Source organism: Pholis gunnellus (assembly GCF_910591455.1).
Source record: "Pholis gunnellus genome assembly, chromosome: 2".
Classification (NCBI taxonomy): Eukaryota; Metazoa; Chordata; class Actinopteri; order Perciformes; family Pholidae; genus Pholis; species Pholis gunnellus.
This window is the reverse complement of record NC_136536.1, coordinates 11,980,390-12,002,983: the sequence shown is the minus strand read 5'-3', so window position 1 is coordinate 12,002,983 and position 22,594 is coordinate 11,980,390. Positions and strand designations below refer to the sequence as shown.

Here is a 22,594-nt window from a genome sequence, read left to right as displayed (position 1 = left end):
CGACGGTTCCTCCAATGAATGGATGAGGTGGGCGTGGCTGTGGAGCAGACATAAGTCCCCCTTCCTCTCGACGCTATCTCCTCCTCGGTTGTGCTTTGCATCAGACAGCTTACTAGCGGCGTTGTGCAGCTTTGAACCTACGACCCCGGGAAGCAGCGGTGTAATTGAAGTAACCGAACTACTCAAGCGGACGCGGTTTTCCAAAAAAAAAAAAAAAAAGAATCCAGAAACCATGACTAGCTACCACAAACCCGATGAGAAAACTCTGCAGGGACTGAAGGACATCGCCAATAAGCTACGGATTAACTCCATCAAGGCGACATGCGCCTCTAACTCCGGGTAAGCTATTCAAAGTAACGCGGGAGGGAGTTTAAAAAAAGCACACCGCTACGTATGAAGAAAATATATAAGACTTTGCAATAGTAACGTGACAGTGACGTTATCTGAAGAACGTTTTTACCTGCGGGGCCCGGTGGCACGTGCTGCAGAGTACCTTCACGCGGTGTAAACGCAGACAGCTAGCAAGTGATTAGGCGAACCGTTCCATAAACGTTTTAAGCTACTTTGTGAGGTATATTTGTCCATAGTGCATAGTCCATGCTAAGATTAGCATAAAATAACAATTTGTGCGCCTGTGTCGACGTTACAGTCGGTGCAATGTGTCTGAAAAACCATGCACTCTAGTAAAGCAGTCATGCTATCAGCAAAGTTGCTGGATTTAAACTTTGTCATTAGCATCTAGCTGCTGCTAGCTAACAAGAAACCACATGATCATGCGGAACAGGCAATCTCGTGGTCAGCTTGAAGCTCTAATTTAAAGTTGCAGCTGCGTGCTAAATTGCCAAATGCAGGGATGCACACCAGTTGCAATTGTTTGCAGGAAATTGGTGTCAACTATGACTAAAAGTGGCTATCAAAAGGGCACCTGTAGTATTCTTCATCCTAAATGTCGGACAGCCTGACGTCTGCCTCTTCACATTCACTCTAGGTTGAACCAGAGTCCAAGCGGGAATAGTTTGAATGGCTTCCTTGTTGACAGGGGGTGTGATTTTATAGTTTGTGTAATCTAGAGATTATTCTGGCAGCCCTGTGTTGTCCTAGTACTCTCTCCATAGCTCTGTGTACACACCCACAAATACAAACATTTGTTATGTTTAATCTTAATTAAATGCAATTGTGTTTGTTTCCAGTCCACGGTTTCATTGTATTCACATTGCAAGATATCCGAGAATTTTTTTTTTTTTTTTTTTACTTGCGCAACTGCAACCTTTTGAAAAGGAAATGTTTGTTGGTAAACCGGTTTGTTACTTCCTTATGCCAACTGACAAGGAACTACATGGATTATATCCTGGATGTCCTTAATGTGTTGTCTCCCCTTAACAAAAGATGTTGTTGAGTTTTGACACCTAAAACTCAACACCTGTTTCTCATTATTTGACCGACATGGGACATTGCACTTGAGCATCTGATTGCATTCAGTTTATTTCCCAACAGGTTATCGCTCATCAAAAGGACAAGGGGTAAACGGAGCACTGGGTTTTTTTCTTATGAAATTTAACAGTGGCCGTGGTGTTTGTTTGAATAAGATAACTTCGTGTTCCAGCATGGTTGAAATTATGCCGTTTAGAAATTAACCCACATAGGGAAGCAGAGATTCTGTTGAGTAACCTGGGTATTTTAATTTTTTTTTTAACATTGAATATGGCAATACTTTGACCACTATGCAGCAACTAACAGTTTCACAAGTTAACTTGTGTTTTTTTTATTTTGTAAGTGCGATAAAGTGTGGAAACATGACTGTTGATGTTGCAGATTAACAATCTATTGACAAGATTGATTTTCCTAATCCCAAAAGATTAAAGGCTCTATAAAATATGAATTGCTTGCCTTACAAATGTATCTATTTTGAATGACATTTTTTTTTTTTTTTTTTTTTTTTTTAAGGAATTGTGGTACATAAATTGTTCTTATTGTCAAACTAAAACCGGTGTGAGGATCCCTGACTGTAGCAGCACATGCATGTGCATGGTGTGTGCATTTTGTTTTCTTGTTGACATACCGGTGTTTTTCTTGTGGCATGTTCTCACCAGACTTGTCTCCATTTTTCTCTCCCCCAGTCACCCCACATCATGCTGCAGTGCAGCGGAGCTCATGTCTGTGCTCTTCTTCAACACCATGCGCTACAAAGCAGATGACCCTCGCAACCAGTGCAACGACCGCTTTGTGCTCTCAAAGGTTGGCTTGCATTTCTTTCGAGGGAGAATGTCCTTCAGTCGGCCAGCTCACCTGTGATGTGGCATCGCCGCTGTCGTTAAAGAGTTTCCCCCGCTGTCTCTAGGGTCATGCTGCACCTATCCTGTATGCTGCATGGGCAGAGGCGGGTTTCGTGAAGGAGTCCGAGCTGCTCAACCTGCGCAAGGTTGACTGTGACCTGGAGGGGCACCCCACACCAGTAAGTTCAAAATCCTGAGTTCTCTTCTCTGGTGTTCATGTCTCCAGAACACACTATCATGTTCATGTCAGTCAGTCTATATCTTGTATAACATTTAGTTTTCCCTCTCTTCTATTCATCAGAAACTGGCCTTTGTTGATGTGGCTACAGGATCTCTGGGACAGGGTCTCGGGGCTGCCTGTGGGATGGCATACACTGGCAAACATTTTGACAAATCAGGGTGAGCATGTATACAAAAATATATGTATATGCATTAAGAGGTTCAAAGACTATTAAACCTGCTTTTTATTTTCTTCAGCATTAGTCTGAATCCTGTTTATAGGACAACACGTTGGAATTAGATTGCTTAAGGACATGGGCTCTCTATACTCCAACTAGACTGTTTCTATCATTCTTGAAATGTCATACATGTTGAGGGTTGTTCCTGTTAAATCATTTGAGTCAACAAGGGATTTGGTTAACAAAGAGCCGTTCTTAACAACAGTGCAGTACCTTGATTGGCAGTCGGGTAACTTTCTTTTAAACTGATGCCTGAAACGCTGTAATCAGTTTTAATGGATGAACCTGTCGTAGTGGAGATGTAATTGTGTTAAATCACGCCCTGAATGGTGCCTGCAGTGAGGTCAAAAGGTCTTGCACTGCTGCAGCAGAGTCATATTAAAAGTAGCAAAAATAAGTGACAGACTTTAATCGTGTAACATTATGTGCTTCATTGTTTGGAGATCATCATTTCCTGTTTTTCCTTTCCTCATTGTGTTGTAGATACCGTGTGTACTGCATGATGGGAGATGGAGAGTGTTCAGAGGGCTCAGTGTGGGAGGCCATGGCCTTTGCCTCCTACTACAAGCTGGACAACTTGGTGGCCATCATGGATATCAATCGCCTCGGTCAAAGTGAAGCTGCGCCCCTGAAGCACGACATGGAGACCTACCGCAAGCGCTGTGAAGCCTTTGGGTCAGTGCCAAATATTCATAAACATAACCTTTAATGGCATATATTTTTAACGTGTTGGGTCAGAAGTCGGTACAGACTGTGTTTTGGGTTAATATTTGCTGTAATGTGTCTGCATGCTGTTAAACTGAGCCATGTTTTTGCAGGTGGAACACTTACGTTGTGGATGGACACGACGTGGAGGAGCTGTGCAAAGCTTTCTGGCAGGCTCAGCAGGTGAAGGACAAACCCACTTGCATTGTAGCCAAGACGTTCAAGGGCAAAGGACTCAAAAGTAAGTGTGGCTTTCATGTGGTGACCGTTTTATTTACTGAGCTATTTGATTCTCTGAATTTGAGTCTGACTTGTTTATCTCTTTGCTGTAGATATTGAGGATCTTGATAACTGGCATGGAAAGCCCATCCCCAAGGACAGGGTGGATGACGTCCTGAAAGACCTGCGGGCTCTGATCCAGGTCCCCAACAAGACCCTGTCCCCTGAGCTGCCCAAAGACGACACGGCACCCGCAGACCTCAGCACCATCTCCCTGCCTTCACCCCCAGCATACAGAAAGGGAGACAAGGTAGCTTTTTACTTGTGCTCCTATTGAATGCCGCCTAATGTAATTGATTACATTTTTAGGGACATTTGAATCATGTGTAATAATGGATACAAAGCCCTTTTTTAAGTCAATTAAAGTTTACTGATACCACTGGTTTTAGCATAGATGTTTCACACTGACTCATCAGTCTTCACCCATTCCTTCCTGTCCTGTCAGATGGCAACAAGGCGTGCATACGGCATTGCACTGGCCAAGCTGGGCCAAGCAAGCAAGAGAGTGGTGGCCCTCGACGGAGACACCAAGAACTCCACCTTCTCAGATTCGTTCAAGAAGGCCTTCCCTGACCGCTACATTGAGTGCTTCATCGCTGAACAGAACATGGTACACAATATTTCACTCTTTACCTCCAACTTATGAGAGGGGGATACTTTTAGCTCCCATTTAACTCTTCATGACTATAACCTGCTCTAAATAGGTCTAATCTGTTACTCTTTATGCTCTAATATGAAAATCCTCTCTTGCTACTCACTCAGTTTACGTGCGGCTCCATGCCTTATTTCATATGCTGTCATTAAGACTAACCCGTTATACCAATCTCTACTTACTGCTGCAGGTAAGCGTGGCCATTGGCTGTGCCACCCGAGACCGCACGGTTGCATTCGCCAGCACGTTTGCCGCCTTTTTCTCTCGAGCCTATGACCAGATCCGTATGGGAGCCATCTCCCAGACCAATGTCAACCTGGTGGGCTCCCACTGCGGAGTCTCCATCGGTAAGCCTTCTGCTAAAGCGTCACTAGCTTTATTATTTTATTTTTTATGGGGGTGAGTGTACCCGGCCCCCCCGACTGATCTTATTCTGCTTTCAGGTGAGGATGGTCCTTCCCAGATGGCCCTCGAGGACTTGGCCATGTTCCGTGCCATTCCAACATGTACCTTGTTTTACCCCAGTGATGCCGTGTCCACAGAGAGAGCTGTTGAGCTGTCAGCCAACACCAAGGTTAGTAGGCCACCTTGTGGCAGAGTTTGTCCAGTAATCCAGTCTTCACCGTGACGGGAGTTCTCATGTGGTAACTCATCGCTCTATATTCTCAGGGTATCTGTTTCATCCGTACCAGTAGACCAGAGACTGCAGTCCTCTACTCTCCAGATGAGAAGTTTGAAGTTGGCATAGCCAAGGTAATGATCAATACAATGATTTTTACTCAGTTGTGCACCAAGTAGCTAGTCTCAACAAAAGATTTAAAGAAACACCAAAAAAATGAATGTATATGAATAACTGTCTACTTTACCAGGTTGTGCGCCAGTCTGACAGTGATTGTGTGACTGTGATTGGAGCTGGTATTACTCTGCATGAGGCCCTTGCGGCTGCTGATATGCTGGCCAGTGAAGGTAAGCTTGCATTGCCCTCTAGTGGATAGATGTAGGTATTGAAGCTGGCAATTCATAACCTTCATCCACATCTCATGTTTGGTAATTCAGGGGATACAAGTTATCAGTCTCTAGGTTAGCTAGTATGGTCTAATAAACATTTCCCAAAGTAACAATCTAATGAATACCCATAGGGAAGAACATCCGCGTAATTGACCCGTTCACCATCAAGCCCTTGGATGCCTCTACCATTCTGACCAGTGCCAGAGCCACAAAGGGACAGATCATCACCGTGGAGGACCACTACAAGGAGGGTAGGTTGTGTTCTGTTTTTGTGCTGTTGCAGGCTTCTCTAGTCATTTACCAATGTGCAGAGATTCTTAGTGGGGGTGTTTTTTTTGTTGTTTTTTTATGCAGAGATGTTTCTCGATCTACCAGGGTCTATTAAGAGGGCATTATCATGTCATCCCTTGGTGGTTTGAGCTGATGGTCTGTCTCCTCTGTCCAGGTGGTCTTGGTGAAGCAGTGCTGTCAGCAGTGGGCAAAGAGCCTGGCATCGTTGTGACCCGGCTCGCAGTGACCGGCGTTCCCCACAGCGGAAAGCCCCAAGAGATGCTCGACCTCTTTGGCATCAGCGCCAAGCACATTGCCAACGCCGTGCGTCAGACCTTTGCAAACTAAGGGCTGCATCGTACCTCTCGCTTGCCGCTCTGTTCCGTCACAACCAACTTTCTACCCAACTCGCAGCTAACTGGCCTGTTCTTGTGAAGACCTGTTAACTTCTGTGCAGTGTGCTAACTTACCACAGATTGAGAGTGGTGGGAATAGGATTGTCAAAGCCTAGCATCTAGTAACCTCTTCTCCCGACGGGTTCCTCTGCAACATTCCTTTCTTGTATCCTCTTATGTGTTCAAGTAGCTCAGACAAAACATCACTGAACATTGTAAATGTGGTATGTTGACAGATTTAAAAACCATACAAGCAGCAGACCCGGTTCTGATCCATTGTAAACTGTCGGGCCACTACTTCGGTTTTGCATTCCAATTTCTTTTTCACATTCTTAACAACCATACCTCATGTCCGGTCACTTTTCTAGCATTCTTATCTCCCTTTTTCTTCAACAAACACGGTTACCGTTTGTCATAAATCTTATTGACTAGATCAGTTTTGTAGTGTTTTGATGCTTAAACCAGTTTGCTATGAGTTTGACCAGTCATCTTTTCTGTGCTCTGGCCACATGGGCATCACACACTTACTGATGTTCCAGGGAACTTGTGTCATCCCGTTGTACCTGTGTTGTGCTGAATTAAAAAGATTTAACCCAAAGTCTTGTGTTTTTAGTTTTTCTTTTTTTAAATTTATTTATTTATTTTTTTACACTCTGCTTTGCTAGCAGTGTTTCTATGAGTGGCGATGTTGGTGCCTCTTTGGTAAAGACTAAAATACCGTAGCTAGTGGATGGCCTAATGAAGTAAGCGATCCCCTGACTTCTGATATAGCGCTACTAGCACGTTGTAGTTTTCACCCATCGGTGTCAACATCTCCTTGTACAGCCATTCATGGTTCCCACACAAGGTATTCTAATAACTTTGATCCACATACTTTTCTGCTAGCTCCACCGTGTGATTGACATTTTTGGTCTGTCTTTGTAATTTTCACAGAAATGTTCCCATCATGCTATTGAATATGACCAAAATACTAGTTTCAAAACAAACTCATTCCTATCAGCCTCATCTTTTACTGATGTCTAAGTGTTTGCATGCCAACACTGCAAACTACTATGGCCAGCATGGTCAATATGCCTGCAAGACTTTAGCATGCTGACTTAGGCATTTAGCTGTAAGCACCATTGTACCAAAGTGCAATCTCACAAAGCTGCTAGCGTGGGTTCAGACTCCTGGTCTGGTGTTACGCTTGAGTGTTTGCGACATGTGGCTTTTACAGATACCCGTCATACATGTTGTAGAGCTGGCAGTGTTCAGACTGTCAAAGACACCTTTTATTCTGAGTAAGAAAACAAGGTAGTAAAGTTGGCGAAGAATGGACAACGGGTCACAGCAGAGATAGTAAAACTCTTTAGTGTCTCAAACCAGTCACTGGACCCAAACTAGAAGCTTAAGTATTTACGTTTCATGAATCATAGGCCTCTGCACCATTCTCTGCAGTGGAAATTGTTAACCCAGGGTGTTGTCAGACTGAGGTTAAGGAAGGGGTTGAATGTGTGGTCAGTGGATTACTGCACGTTCCTGTCGAGGTTTAAATGAATAGTTTTTGGACTCATAACTATTTACCTTGGAAGAGCACGCCAGGACCTCAGTGTTTCACAGTTTACCGTTAGTTGTCCAATGTGCCATTTGGAAGAAGTCTGGATTCTTCCATCGTCTCTGCCTCCTCAGCTCAGCTCCAAGTGCAGAAAAACTAAACCGACCAGAATTAATACATAAAATTGACTTAACCGATATGATCAGAAATGTTCACATTTCAGGCCGTGTTAATCACAGAGGCTGTTGTCTAGGACATGAGAACATGCACACACATGTTGACAGATTTAGTCTGAGTATGTGTGGTTACTGAGCAAATAAAGTGGGTCTGTCAGCAGCTTTCACCCCACAGTGAAAATCCCAGTTTGGCTCAACACTCAGCCAGTGGCACCTGCTTGGCTCAGCTGTGAGTGTGGGGATGTACAAGCTCCAGAGTACATGTGTGGGCATCACAGCGTATATGCGTACAGACAGTATTGTGTGTACAGAAGGTAAAGATGGACGTGTTTATTTTCATACATAGATGCTAGCGTTTGACTCCGACCTGAACTTTCTACCAACCCTGTTTCTTGTTTGGGAAAGGCCCAAGGTCAGTCTGATTCAGTCAGGAGAAAAACACAGACATGACAGAGGATCACTAATTCATGTGTCATAATGTCTGACTAGAATCTATCACAGCTGTATGAAACTTATTGTGTTCAAGTTTCTATCTTATGCCTTCCACCAAATGTTAGCAGACAGTGAGGAGACAAGGAGGAGCAGGGCGGGTCTGTGTATTTTATGGTGCGATGAACAAGCCTTTATTAACAATGTGAGAGTTTATTTTTTGACCTCTCCGCCTCCTAGATATTCCTTCCCTTCGTCCTCTCATTTCAGTATTCACTCTGAGTCGGGGGCATGTGCACTAAGGTTTAGTATTGCTTTTGGCTGACTCACAACAGAGAAGGTGCTCCACAGCTTTTGCTACAAGTCTTTACAGTGATGCATCCTCTCGTGTAAACTCTCAGGTCAACTGTTACTCGCTGAGTTTCTTCCCTTTGGCATCACCGTCTGAACTCTCTGTGGATTTGCTTCATCGTCGCTTCAGCCCCGAAGACCTAAACAATTTGGACTTCTCTCTCCAAGTGAAACAGCTTTAACTGATAAAACCTTTAACAATGCAAATGCCAAGGACATGGATCACGTTCATTTGTCTCTGTGGCACAGCTTTATCAGGACAAGGCCGTAACTCTTTGCATGACATGGATGCATACTTGGAAACCTCTTTTGAGACACCTGACTCAGAAACAGCAGCAGTTCACCCACCAGGAATTGATACAGGAGTGACCCCGTTGGATACATATGCTTCAAGTGTAACCCTCCCTTCTGGTAAGATGAGAGTTCTAATCTTTCAAATGCTGCCTGTTTCTGTCTGCATGATCTTGGCTAATAAATGCTTTAATAACTGAAATACTTTTACATAACTAAGCATACAATGCTGAGTGAAAAGCTCAGTTGTTATTTTGATTTCTTCATGTCTATTAACTGTCTTTTTCTGCTCGGCTTTATGAATGGTGAAGAAGAGACTGAGGATGAACTTCTCCAAATGGAGGCAGAGAAGGAGCGGGAGCATCAAGGGGTTGAGCTCAGAATGCTGGAGGCTGGTAGAGGAAGAAGAGGTGCTCGGGGGAAAAGGAAACACGCAGCTACTGTGGAGGCCACTGCGTATAGAATAGTATGGCACTTGTTCTACCATGTGGACACAGAAATACATATTTATGAATAAATAAAAATGGGGCATCCATATACGTTGATTTGTTCCTTTGTTGAAGCGTGTCAGTGACTTCCGGCTGCTTATTGCAGGCAGGACTTGGGAAACCTCTGACGGGCTGGAGAAAGCGTGGAAGAGGAGAGCAGGAAAACAGCACTCTCATTGCTGCACTGAAGGAGCTTCATGCTGATAAGCAACAGCTTATGGATCAAGAGAAAGCACAAGAGGAAGAGGGGGAAGAAGAAGAAGAAGATGATGATGATGACGACGACGACGACGATGATGATGACGATGAGGAGGAAGAGGAAGAGGAAGAGGTTTGATTCTTGTTGTTTTTACTTCAGTTAATTGAATCATTCATAAATAGTTTGTCATATAATTTATAATTTAATCTTTTGTGTCAGGAAGAGGAAGAAGAGGAGGAGGAGGAGGAGGAGGAGGAGGAGGAGGAGGAGGAAGAAGAAGAAGTGGAAGAGGAAGAGGAAGAAGAAGAGGCAACTGAGGCTCCCAGCAATCAAACAGAAACTCTCTCCAGCTCTACAGAGTCTCCTCTCAGCGAGTGTCAGACTGCTGACAGAGAAATCAGCTGCAGGGGCATCGGCATGACTCTCCTGCCAATCATCCACAACCCGCTAGCCACAAATCTGGACATGGCAGGTGTGTGTGTGTGTGTGTGTGTGTGTGTGTGTGTGTGTGTGTGTGTGTGTGTGTGTGTGTGTGTGTGTGTGTGTGTGTGTGTGTGTGTGTGTGTGTGTTGTGGTGGTGGAGGATGCATCACACAAAATAAGCCATGTTGGGGGATGGTACGAAATAGAGTGAACTCTATAAAAAGTGATATAGCAGTGATATTGTTTCCAATTGAACTGGTTTATTATTAAATCAGCTTATTCATGAAGTTTTCCAGTAGTTCAAATTCCAACTTTGATGCCACTAGCCATGAATTCTTATTTTAACAATTATAACCGCTCAGTACATAGTATTTGGCAAGAACAGTATAGGTTAGGATGGTGAACCATTAAACTGAAAACTAAAATAACGAAGTCCATATGTGTACAGTATATAACATACCATGTGATTTATTTTCAAAGAGAACAACATCAGAATCGTCAGTCCACAAGTTTTCTCTGGTGTGCCGAACCTGGACACACTGGACCTGAGCAAAAACAAACTGGATGATGAGTCGTTCAGCCAACACCCCCTGTCGGTGAGTAACACCTCTCTTCTTCTCTGTCGGTCTCAACTGTCCAGTCTAATAGCCTCTTCTGCAAGTACATCACACCCATACAGTTGTACTCTGCATGTTTAATTGTGCTTGAATGGACATCTCACTACTATGTTCGGGTTCAATTGAAGGTGTTACATCGTGTATGTATGATACAAATGCAAAAGAGCACACAGTGTCACATTGATGTGATGCAACCCAAAACCAGACTCATCCAATGAAATCAAACTGCAGAGCTTCTGCAGTGCCAGCAGATCTCAAACCTGCAGTTCCAGACCAGAATTACAAGTCCAGCCGGCTCCACCCACGGGCAAGGGAATGTTACAACTGTCGTCTTTTTTGTTTTGAATAAATGCATTTGTCCAAAAGAGAAAAACCAACGAAGGAGAGGCAGAGCCCAGAGGAAGCTTTAAACTTAAGTGTTAATAAAATCAGTTAACATTTGCTCTCTTGTCTGATGGTCAAGTGTCTGAAAAAGCATTGTTATGCCAAGATAAATACAAAAAATTATACATTTGTTCAAAACCCCTTGTAGCTAATATATTATGATTAAGAGCTATGAGCTGATTTGCAATTCTATTTTTAGGAACAGATAATAAAAAATACGGCCTTCAGACCATTAATATAGCAGCAAACAACTAGTTACTATGTAAAGATACAGTGCAGTAATGTCTACCTGAGCAGAGAATGAAGTCACTCTCCCTCTGCACGTGTGTCTGACCTTCTCCTTGCTTTGTTGACATAGCCATGCCAGGCCGCACATGCTTTTAGTGCATGTTATGTGCATGTGAGCCTGCCCCACCGGTTAGTTCAGGGCCGCCACTCGGCACTGCTCTCATATGGCGGTCACAGTTGGTAACACTGTCTCCAACACATCGTGGAATCCAAGCACCCATCCTCCGATTCCCCCTCAAGTAAACACTATTAACTCTGTGAGCACCTTTGACATAGTTTGGTCACTGTTAGCACCATTAGCTACGAGCCGTCACCGTGTTGAGAGCTGTTGGGAGGCAATCAAAAGTACTCCCAATCTGGTATTATGCACCTTTAAGTGTTAAATATCAATCCTCAACAAAGATTTATAGCAAAAAAACAGGCAACACTGACATGTCTTCACCTGCAGGTTTAAACTGCAGATATTATTTTCCTTTCCTGTGGGTGGCGTAGGTAAGCCTGTGTAGAGTTGGTCTGACTCAAAAAAGCTCCTTCTTGTGGAGAATATGCAGCCTGCTAAATGTGAATGAGTTTTATAACACACTTTGCATCTAATTACAATAAAAAGCAGGCTGTATCCTGTATCATTACAGTAATAAAAGAGCACTGAAAATTGCATTAACTAATCCTTTCTAAGAATAACCTCCGGTCTAACCTCTAAATGACCACAGGCCAAACTCAGATCCTGACCACACCGAGGCAGCCCGCCGCACTCTGACCAATCATTACGCTCCACCACCAGTATAGTCTCCCACCATTGGCTGGACAGACCTGTTGGAAAACAGCTGCAGCAAATGACGTGGAAAATAAAAGCAAATTATTTTTGGAGGACGTTTTTTCTTCATTTTTTGCTCACATCCACAGTAATGACAGAGGACTGATGAACTGGCTTGAAGAATCCTGCGAAAGATTCAGTCCACTGCTTTTAGTTGACACAGATCAACCACAATGGCTCTAACTGAAGCGTGGCTTTGCTAAAAATACAACATGATAGATGACATGGAAGAGATGCATAGATTTGGTGTATTTCTGTGAACTCTGTGATTGTGACCTTCCCGGCAAGTTGGGATGGAAAATTATGGATTATGAAGTTTCATTTAGTCCGTTTTATCTTTCCGGCCTGTTCACCCCTCTCTTTGCTTCGTGTCATGCAGACCTTGACCTTTCTGAAGAAGCTGAACCTAGACGGCAACCAGTTTACCAGCATCCCTGCACTGCCGCCGTCTCTGGAGGAGCTCAAGATTAGCAACAACAAGCTCAGTGCACTCAGCCCTCACAGTTTCGAAGGTAGGAGTTGTGTCTGTGCACATGGAAGAGAAACGTCGTGTATGGAAAATAATGTAATTTAGTATTCCCCTCTAGGTTTGGTGAACCTGTTGAATCTGGAGCTTAATGAGAACACTCTCCATGAGGGCAGTGTGTCACCTCGAGCCTTCAGACCGCTAGAGAGACTTCTAGAAATCCAGTTGGACAACAACCGCTTCCGTTCCCTCCCTCTGGGCCTCCCCCGCTCTCTTCAGGTGCATTGATATCACTTTACTGAATCGTGTCGGGAAAATGCTTCTCCTTAAAGTGTTAGGTTCAGCTAAAGGAGGCAGCTGGGATTCAGAATAGTACTCAGGGTCTATCAGAGAGCCCGACACTGACATGAAGACAATCATTGATGTCCCTGTCTTTCTGTCTTTCTTTTTGCGTAGGAGCTGGAGATGAATGGAAATCTGATTGAAGAGGTGACAGAGGAGGCAGTGAGGGGCTATGTCCATTTGAGAGTGCTGGAACTGAGTCACAACCTGCTGCATGAGCAAGGCATCGCTACCCACGCCTGGAATCATCTCAAGTATGTTCATCTATCCATCCATCCATCTATCTATCTATCTATCTATCTATCTATCTATCTATCTATCTATCTATCTATCTATCTATCTATCTATCTATCTATCTATCTATCTATCATCTATCTATCTATCTATCTATCTATCCATCTATCCATCTATCTATCTATCTATCTATCTATCTATCTATCTATCTATCTATCTATCTATCTATCTATCTATCCATCCATCCATCCATCTATCTATCTATCTATCTATCTATCTATCTATCTATCTATCTATCTATCTATCTATCTATCTATCTATCTATCTATCTATCTATCTATCTATCTATCTATCTATCTATCTATCTATCTATCTATCTATCTATCTATCTATCTATCTATCTATCTATCTATCTATCATCCATCCATTCACAGCTACTGATTTAAAAAATAATGATCTGAAGTTCCTCCATCAGCCACAAGAGGGTAGACTAGTATTGTTTGAAATTCTGAACACTTTTGTTATCATTTCACACACACAAATGTGTGAAAAATCTGTACTTTGTTCAGTGTCTTTGGCTGACATTTAGAATGATCAGCTTTTTTCCTTTCTTTCCTTCTTTCTATCTTTCTGACTCTCACCCCCCCCCCCCCCCCCCCCCCCCCCCCCCCCCCACACACACACACACACACACACACATACCACACATATCACAGAAGTTATGACAGCTGACCTTGCGTACTTAGATGAGCAGGCTTGTGAGGGACAGCTTGAGGGCAACTGCGTGCCTCTATGTGTGTGTTTGTGTACGTATGTCTCAATGTGTGTCTATGGTGTTGGTGGTGGTGTGTGTGTGTGTGTGTGTGTGTGTGTGTGTGCGTGTGTGTGTGCCTGTTGTTTAAATATAGTGAATTCCAGTGGTGTTTTTTTCTTTGCTCCCTTGGATCCTTGTGAACCACAGTGGGAGCTTCGGGGAAAACTGATGGAAAAAAATCTTGAAGACAGGAAAGGGCAATTGTACCAACTTGAGGTTTCACTGTATGAATGGATGATTAAGTGAAAGTGTACGTAGAAATCTGAAATTGGGAAAATAAATTCAGGGGAAATTTGACTGAAGAAATTACGAGATGTTTTAATCAATAATGGAAACTGTAAAACACAAAATCTTGTCCAAAGGGGGACAGAGAGATAATGTGAAGAGAGAAAGAGTTTTGAGTGAAGTTAAAATGGAGCTAGGTACTCCGAGCCTCCGCTTGACTTCTGACTAGAATCTATTTGACACCTGACACTTGACCTCATTAGCGGCGACAGCAGCGGTCTTCCCATTGGCACTGCAGGCTTATTAGCTGGTCCTCCATCTTAAAAGCTTTCGTCGGCACGGCATAGACAAGAGAGTGGAAACAAATTCAGCTTGAGCCTGAACTCCGCTACCACAGCAGGAGCTGAGACCTTAAAGGGCAGAGGCTATTAACTATAAAACAAGACTCCTCCCTGTGGTTGGATTCTATTTTATTCTGCAGACCATTAATAATTAAATCCACACTGAGGTACTTGTGGAGAAATGTATTCATCATGTACCTCAGCAGAGGTGTGTGGAAAAATATACAGAGAGGGATTGACACAGAGTGAAAAGTAAATTGCTTAATGATAAAGTAAACTGCAGTGTGCTGGTTCTGGTTAGTGGAGCGCCTCTGTGCCATGTCATGGAGTCAGTGTTATTGCTGCCTCCTGCTGGGCTTCAGTGATTAGAGGCACCAGTGAGGGTTACGCGGAGCTGGGGAGGGCAGTTTGTACTTTAGATATATTTCAGATTTACTGTGTCCCAGATCCCATTTATTAGTACTCTGTAAACTTATCCCAGATCTGTCTTTAGTTTGTGTTCCTCTGGGTGTGTTTACATTTTGCTGCCAATGTGTGACCATCCTGTAAACATGCTTAAGTGGTGTAATTAGTTGTACTTCAGTAATGTTCTTTAATACAGATTTTAGGTTCTTCAACTTACCTTGAGTGTTACCATTAAGGTACTTTATGCTTTTCAATTTATTCAATTATTGCACTTTTTACTACACTTTTGCTTGATAGTTATTTTGTTTTTACTTAGTGAATGATGTTTATACATACTATACTTTAACCACAGCCCTAGGGTTAGGGTTAAAGTGTAGTAAGTTCCAAAAAATATAATATCACGGCTGACATTTTCTGCATATTAAGTACTTCCACTTTTAAAACTTTAAGTATATTTTGCTGGCAATACTTTAGAAGGCCTCTCCTCAGGGGCCCAATCAGTTTTCATCCTTAGACACAGATAAAAAAACAAACACACACACACACACACACGCACACACACACACGCACACACACGCCTGTTTAGCATCTTCTTCCGGCTCTTTATGAACCTGTCAGTTTAAATAACGGTCTTAAATGCCTCCATATCCGCTCTTCCTCCAGTCGATAAAAACTTACCAGCAATCACTGCTGCAAGCTACCAGACAAATCCACTGACACAACCAGAGCATGTTCACATTACTTCCACTGATTAAAGCTGCATAATTACATAAAACAAAAATATATTTCATGAGTTATATGTTTTCAATTGCAGTTTTGAATTCATGCCATCAAATATTTTTATTTGGAAATGATCGTACTGTAGATTTTCTGCTCAAAGTACGTAATACTACACGTGTTCTACATCGAAAACACAACAGACTTGTAAATGTGTCATCAGCTTAGAAATGATCTAGTGAAATTACATTGTCATGTTTAATTAATAAGCGACACAGAACAGAATTGATGTGGTATTTGATCTTGTTTTTTGACTGATGGAATCTTTGTCCATTTGTTTTGTTTTTAGTTGTGTCACTTTGACAGAGGTGGAGACGACATCTGCTTAAATGTATCATCGCTGCGGGCTCAGACCGACTGCATGTAGGCACAGGTTCACTGATGGCCGACACCAAAAGATGTGTGTGTCGTGTTATGTTATGAGCCTGAGGACTTGAAACGAAAGCTCTTTTATCTTCGGACCAGCATGTTGGTTTTGTAATAAGTTATATAAATGGGAAAGCAAGCAGCACACATGCACATACCACCACGCAACAACAAAAAACACCCAAAGCATCACATCGAAGTGAAAACTTCTGAGTTTGATTTAAGTGATCTTTGGTTTTCATATAGTCTGTACCCAACAGATGTGACAAATGTCTTAAAATACTAATGACTTGATGTAGCTGAAGACATCTTCATTATCATCCATCCATCATTTCACCTCGTTCTATCCAGCCTGCCCGGCACAGCCGCTCTGCCCGGCTACCTTCACCTATCCTGGCTAGGTTTGCCAAAGTGCATCAGCCAACAATGCTGGCACGTTGGGCTCAGCCTAGATGGCACTGTGTGTGTATGTATGAAATGTACTTGTGCTTCTGTATCTACAGAGAAACCCCTCTGTGTGCTGATTCCCATTAGAACCCAGCACCCTGAGGATGATCAGCTTGATTACTCCTGGCCATGCTTTGCACAAAAAGATGGACGCACACATTACCTCTCTTTAAATGTTTTAGTAATTAATTCATCTCGGAAAAGGAGAGCATGTGTGTGCCTATTTGATTGAATACACTGTATGTACAGTGTCTGTTTTCAAATTCATGTGTTTGTGTTTGTTTATACATGTTGTTGGCCCATCTCTGTGTCTGTGAGCATGTGTGTGTGTGTGTGTGCATTAGTGTTTCTTCTTCACATCATGTTTAACATGTGTGTGTGTGTGTGTTGATGTGTGCGTGTGCCAGTTATTGGGAGTGTCGAGAGTGGAGGACTCTGAGAAGAGAGGCCTGTGTGTCCCTCTGCTCATTAATACCATGTGGAGCTCTAAGCAGCGGGGGACTGCTGCTGAGCTTGCTGGCAATTTAGAATACGAATCAGCACACAACTGGTATGAACTGCAACTGAGATCTGATAAAAAAAACATTTCAAATAGAAACCGAATTTTCACAGAAATCTATAATTACCACAATACCTGTAGGTAAAATAAAAAGCCTGCCTGGCTCGTATGTTGTTGTTTTTTCCAGTAAAACGTTTATTGTTGTATTAATGTGATGTTTTACTACACCTCTGTTAAACAGAGAGGCGTGTAACCTATCTCAGATTTCCTGAAGCCTATAGTGGCCTTTGGTTGACCCAACTGAGCCAGGAAGGCCTCATGCTAACCGTGAACTTTACTGGGATACTGACAAATTCAGAAGTTGCTTTTGATTGATTTAGGGATTTTAACCCCTTCTCATTGACACACACTATCTATCTCATGGAAATAGAAACCCCACAAAAACACCAGTGATGAATGTAACCTGGGAGTTATAAAGTTCAAGGGTGGGGGAGTTAATGCAGAGGTCTCACTGTAAGTCACCTTTACGAGGAGCAGAGATGCTGAGGCACCGAATATCAGTCAGACAGATGCCAGTCCAAGCGTCTCCTGCATCCACAACCCTTCACTCTCTTTCTCCTCATTGGTCCCAAGTTTACGTTACTGTGCGGTGATTGGCTTCCCACCTTAGGGTGTTCTGCGCCCATTGGCTGTTTAGTGTGGTCTGTGGATGGAAATGAATGGACAGGAAATGAGGTTCCTCTCCTGCAGTGAGCTGTGCTGTAAACTCACACCAGCTGTGTTGGATCTGAAAACAAAAACACTGAACCCCCGTAAGGCATCTTCACCTCAGACCCCTGAAACCTGGTCCTCCATCTATGGCCGTCCATTCTCTTTCTCAAAACCAAACATTTTCATAGCCCTTATCCGCCGCTCAGCCACAAATTCCCCCTCAGACTGCCAGACTCTCTTACATTGCAACCCCTTTGGACCCATTATTTTCCCCCCAGCTGCTCCCATGATTTCCCCGCAGCCTTGCCTCCCACTCTGCACTCCTGCCTCCCCGCCTCCCCAACAGCACTATGCGGGAGCCCAGTAACTATAAAACATGAGGTCTGCAGTTAAACGCCTTGGAAATAGTTATATTGAATCTAGAGCTCTGTAAAACATGCCAACATGCTGATGTCAAGCAGGTGTAATGTTCACCATGATCACCAGCTAACTTTAGCGTGTCAACATTTTTTACCTAGCTCTAAACACAAAGCACAGCTGAGGCTGGTTAAAATGTTGCTAGTTTTGCAAGTATTTTGTCATAAACCAAAGTATTCCCGAGGAGCACATAAATGCGTGTATCAAACGTCGTAGCAATCCATCCAATAGTTGTTGCGACATCTCACACAAAACCACAAATGTCAACCTCATGGTGGCACTAGAGGAAAAGCTGGGGGATCACCACATTTACAATCCATCTTGTAAATGTCGAGGTATTTCACAGGATAAGTGCAAACTTTGACCTGCCGTTGGTGCTCGAGGAAAAAGTTGTAGTACGATGTATCCTCTGTGGACCATGAATGTCATCATTGCAATCTTATGATTGTTGAGAGACCTCTGTCTGGACCAAAGTGATGGACGGGCCAACAGTCCAACAGCCTGACATGTTTAAAATCAATGTATAAGTAGAATTTTTTAGTTTGGAGGTCTTCTTGTAGATATGTCACTGAGAGTCACGATTCTTCTGTCTTCTCAGGTCCCTGGAGGCCTTGGACCTGTCCTACAACAAATTCACCTCTATCCCAATGAATCTGCCTCGTCGTCTCCATAAACTGAGCCTCCAACACAACAACATCAGTCACATCGCCGCCTTCACCTTCCGTCACATGCGGTCCAGCCTACAGTCCCTCATTCTATCCCACAATACCTTGAGCAATGAGGGATTGGAACGAGTCTCTTTTGTTGGAGCGTACCGCTCACTGGGTGAGCTCCTATTGGACAACAACCGGCTGGGTGAGGTCCCTCGCTGCGTTCGACAGTTCAAGAACCTGCAGGTGTTGAGACTGGACAACAACCAGATCAGGTAGAAGCATACTTTCCATACGTTTTTAAGAGTTTAATGTGATTTTCAAAATGCAGGGATAAGCTAAATGCTTACTTGCTTGTTACCCAATCCTGTCCTACTACCATTAGCTCTGCTACTACAGCTCCCTTTGGAAATTACTCTACGTAGCTTGGCAAAGCAGCAAAGAAGGATATCATTGCACATTCAGTGTTTTATGAAAAAACATTTATTAAAGCCAGCATTTCAACAAACGTCCTCATCATCTAACGAAAATGAAAGGAGTCTCTGTCTGTCTGTCTGTCTGTCTGTCTGTATGTATACATATACATGTATATCTGTATGTCTGTTCTTTTATTTTATCGATGTCCGTTTGACTTCACACTCTTGGCAGATGCATTACAGAGGACCAAAGGAAGAGCAGTGTTGACTGCAAGGTCGTGAAATCGACGGGACATATTTATTTGTAGTGCGCTATGTACTGCAGTGTATTCAGAGTATAAACTGTTAGACCACCGAAAGACATGCTGGGTACAGCTCGCTCTCCATCACTCGCAACTATATCAACTGTTACGCCGTCTAACGGCATGTTCCAACACTGGTTGCCAAAGCACTTTTACAGCTCGCACCTTTTTGTGCATTTGGGGAAACTAACAAATCAGCACTTGTGGAAGGAAAACCTTCTAATCTAGTATTTCTAAATTGAAGTGTACGTATCTTGTGGTTACAGGCTGGTGAGGCAGTGGGGAGTGTGTCACCCTCGTAATTCTGGCTCCACCTTGGCTTCGATCCACTTGGAAAATAATCTGCTGGATGTGGAGAGGATTCCCCCAAATGCCTTCTCCTGTCTCACTGATGCTCAGGGACTGGTCCTCTATCCACAACGGAGGCTCTCACATGACCAATAGACCACACAGTGGGAAGGATTTACATGGACAAATACATACTCACAATGTACGCATGTGCATCATTGTGACACACAGCTAACCAATACTTTCAAGGTTTTTTTCTGGAGGCAGGCTTTACAGAAAAGTAGCATCATCATGTAGTTTGCTTAGTCAGTCAGGGCTATCATGTTATCATCCCCAAACCCATCTTTTTCTTTCACATCTCACCTTTGATTAGGAAAATGACAGTCATATTTTTGTATGTACAAAAGCAAATGTGTAATTTACACAGTTATGGAAATAATCATTTAAAAAAAAAATGCTCTTTGAAGTGTAAATGATGAGTACACTGTGGCGGAATCAAGAGCTGCTCAAAGCACAGGTATTTTCATTCAAGTATAAAGTATTTAATTGATGTTTTTGAGAGAATAAAGACTGAAATGGATTAACCTGTGTCTCTAGACTAAGTCTGGGGCTTGTTTGTGGAGCCTTTAGTCAGTGTAAGTGGAAATAAAGCAGCGGTGTTTGGATGTGACAGTGACACCGGCTGGCCATCAAGCAGTCAAATCTTGGGACTGCAGCATGGGGTCCTTGAGAGATGGTGAAAATGTCTGGTGACACAGTGTGAACCTAAGGGCCCCATTAGGAAGGAAAATATAAACATCACGCAGGTTCCCTTATCACCAGATGACTTCCAACATAAACTTCCACCACCAACCGCTCAGCAAATAGAGACACTTTGACTGTGAGGGGGCCTCAGTCCGGGCCTGCAAACATGTATGGGTGACGTAAGTCGCTGTCGGAGTGTGTACAGTAATTGGGGTGCAAGTATATGTGCGTGAGAGGACTGGGGCTGCCCATTATTTGTGTTAGCAGGAGGGAAGACAGGGAAAAAGGTGAGGTTACTGGAGCTAAGGGGAGAACAACCAGCTGACTTTCAAGACACAATACAGCGATTGTTCTCAGAAAGTCTCTGAGCTCAGTGAAAGATGAGAAATGCAGCAGTTCATGCCTCGCTGATTCCAATAAGATGTGGCTAGAAGACCAAAAAGGAAAGGAGATGAAGAGCTGGAGCACGCTCAGAGCTCTTTTACTCTTTGGGAACTAAAGCCGCAGAAGCTCTTGTGTTCTGCCAACCTTGTTGACTTCCCAAATTGCAACGTTCTCTCTTTCTCTTTCTGAGTATCTTTCGGCACAACTGTAGCTCACTTTCCATATTCTGCTGCTTGTCCCTCGCCCTCCTGCACCGTTAATTACATGACAATGCACCATTCTTCAGGCTCCTTGATCTCTTCAATGTGAGTGTGGCGTGTGCCCGCAACTCTTCTGTGTCAGATACCCTTAACACAGTCTTGGTGGGAACATAACAGAGCCAACAAAAACAAGCACAAACCCTGTTGCATTGTTTTCACTGGAACAACCTTTTATCCCTCTCATCCTGTATTATTAACAAAAACTCTGAAGTGAACATAGACACCTCAACTCACAATGTCGTCAGTTGTTTTTCACCAAATACGGCTGCAACAAACATGATATCTGTGTGCATTTGTAGTCTCACTCACACAAAAACAAACTAAATATGTTATGATGGCTGATGGAAGTGCAGCAGTCTCTCTAATTTGATAATTCACCCGTGCAAAGACTCAATACACTTTGCAGTATGTCACTTAAAGTAATGCATATAATTAAAATGATAAAATGTTGAGTCGTGCTCAGTGTTGTGATTTACAGGCGGCGCACTTGCCGTGTTACTCCAGGTATGAGTTTTTCGACAGAGAGCGGGGTTTCTGCTGCTCTAAATGAAGAACAGAAGGTCCCCTGCTGACTCTGCAGTTTCAGACACACTCGGAGGGAGGCGGAGAGAGAAAGACAGTTAATACGAGAGAGAATGAAGCTGGCGTATTGAGAGGTGAACAACTGACAAAGTTAACAAGGTTTTGAGAGCACAGAGCATGCATGGAACGTGTAATATGAATACACACACACACACACGCATATTTACTTTTCACTCTCTCAGCCTGGGCGTGTAATCACATGTTAGATTTCTGCTTTCGGTCCTGTGCATGTGGTGCAGTCTCCATTCTCCATAATTGTACAGTCATTTTGCAAATAGTACATTACTGTCTAAGAAACTACACGTTCACATTTATACTGCAGTTCCTGCATGTACGGGCAGAGAAGATCAAAACTGCATCAGATCTCTTTTTGCAGATTCCCTTCTTTGTAGTTTTGCACAGATGGATGCTCCAGCTTTGATCTTAAATCCTTCAACCTCCCCTCCACGGCTTGTCACAAATTTGACGGGCTTGCCACTTCTTTGCTATCCGTCATCCCGTGTGTGACATAACTTAACTGTTAAACCGACGTCCCATCACACCCAAACAGATGTTTCGCATCCCGTCGAGCTGAGCCTGTTTGATAAAGAAGTTGACCGTAGAGCAGCAAAGTGCTTTTTTTTTTTCCTCTCCCCTGCTCTCTCTGTTTTACCCAGCGACAGCCAGCAGCTTCCTGTGTTTGTTATTGGAGGAGCGGGGTAGGGGGGGGGGTGCTTGCTGATAAAACAATAAAAGCCCCAGTACACACACACACACAGAGAAGCCAGCAAAAGAATCTCTTTTGGTGACTCAGATGGGCATCGGGCATAAGCAGATAAAGCAAGGAATGGAGAACGCTGGATGGTAGAGTCAGAACATGAGATTGGGTTCCAGTGTTAAGGGTCAACTAC

The 22,594-nt window shown here is 43.3% G+C and overlaps 2 protein-coding genes across 2 annotated transcripts; both read left to right on the top strand.

Moving 5' to 3' along the window:
- The first annotated feature begins 58 nt into the window (after positions 1-58).
- Positions 59-6,632, top strand: tktb (transketolase b). The gene is made up of 14 exons (XM_079169854.1): positions 59-339; positions 2,118-2,235; positions 2,339-2,452; positions 2,575-2,672; positions 3,215-3,406; positions 3,550-3,677; positions 3,769-3,965; positions 4,161-4,325; positions 4,558-4,714; positions 4,811-4,941; positions 5,037-5,120; positions 5,237-5,333; positions 5,507-5,626; positions 5,821-6,632. Exons 1-14 carry the CDS (start codon positions 233-235, stop codon positions 5,991-5,993), a joined length of 1,881 nt encoding a protein of 626 aa, XP_079025980.1. The 5' UTR covers positions 59-232; the 3' UTR covers positions 5,994-6,632.
- Positions 6,633-9,119: 2,487 nt separating this feature from the next.
- On the top strand, positions 9,120-19,890 carry LOC306708266 (extracellular matrix protein 2; the record flags this gene model as incomplete). Its single annotated transcript, XM_079176060.1, has 9 exons — positions 9,120-9,287; positions 9,416-9,640; positions 9,728-9,980; positions 10,412-10,527; positions 12,414-12,546; positions 12,622-12,779; positions 12,957-13,096; positions 18,677-19,003; positions 19,713-19,890. The coding sequence occupies 9 exons, from the start codon at positions 9,120-9,122 to the stop codon at positions 19,888-19,890; spliced, it is 1,698 nt and encodes a 565-aa protein (XP_079032186.1).
- Between the last annotated feature and the right edge of the window lie 2,704 nt (positions 19,891-22,594).

Bases quoted from the DNA above. Each gene is read 5' to 3' on its own strand.
- tktb (XM_079169854.1), top strand. From the start codon at position 233: ATGACTAGCTACCACAAACCCGATGAGAAAACTCTGCAGGGACTGAAG. The intron at 4,326-4,557 runs GTACACAATATT...TTACTGCTGCAG, and splicing joins TCATCGCTGAACAGAACATG to GTAAGCGTGGCCATTGGCTG. The intron at 4,942-5,036 runs GTTAGTAGGCCA...CTATATTCTCAG, and splicing joins AGCTGTCAGCCAACACCAAG to GGTATCTGTTTCATCCGTAC.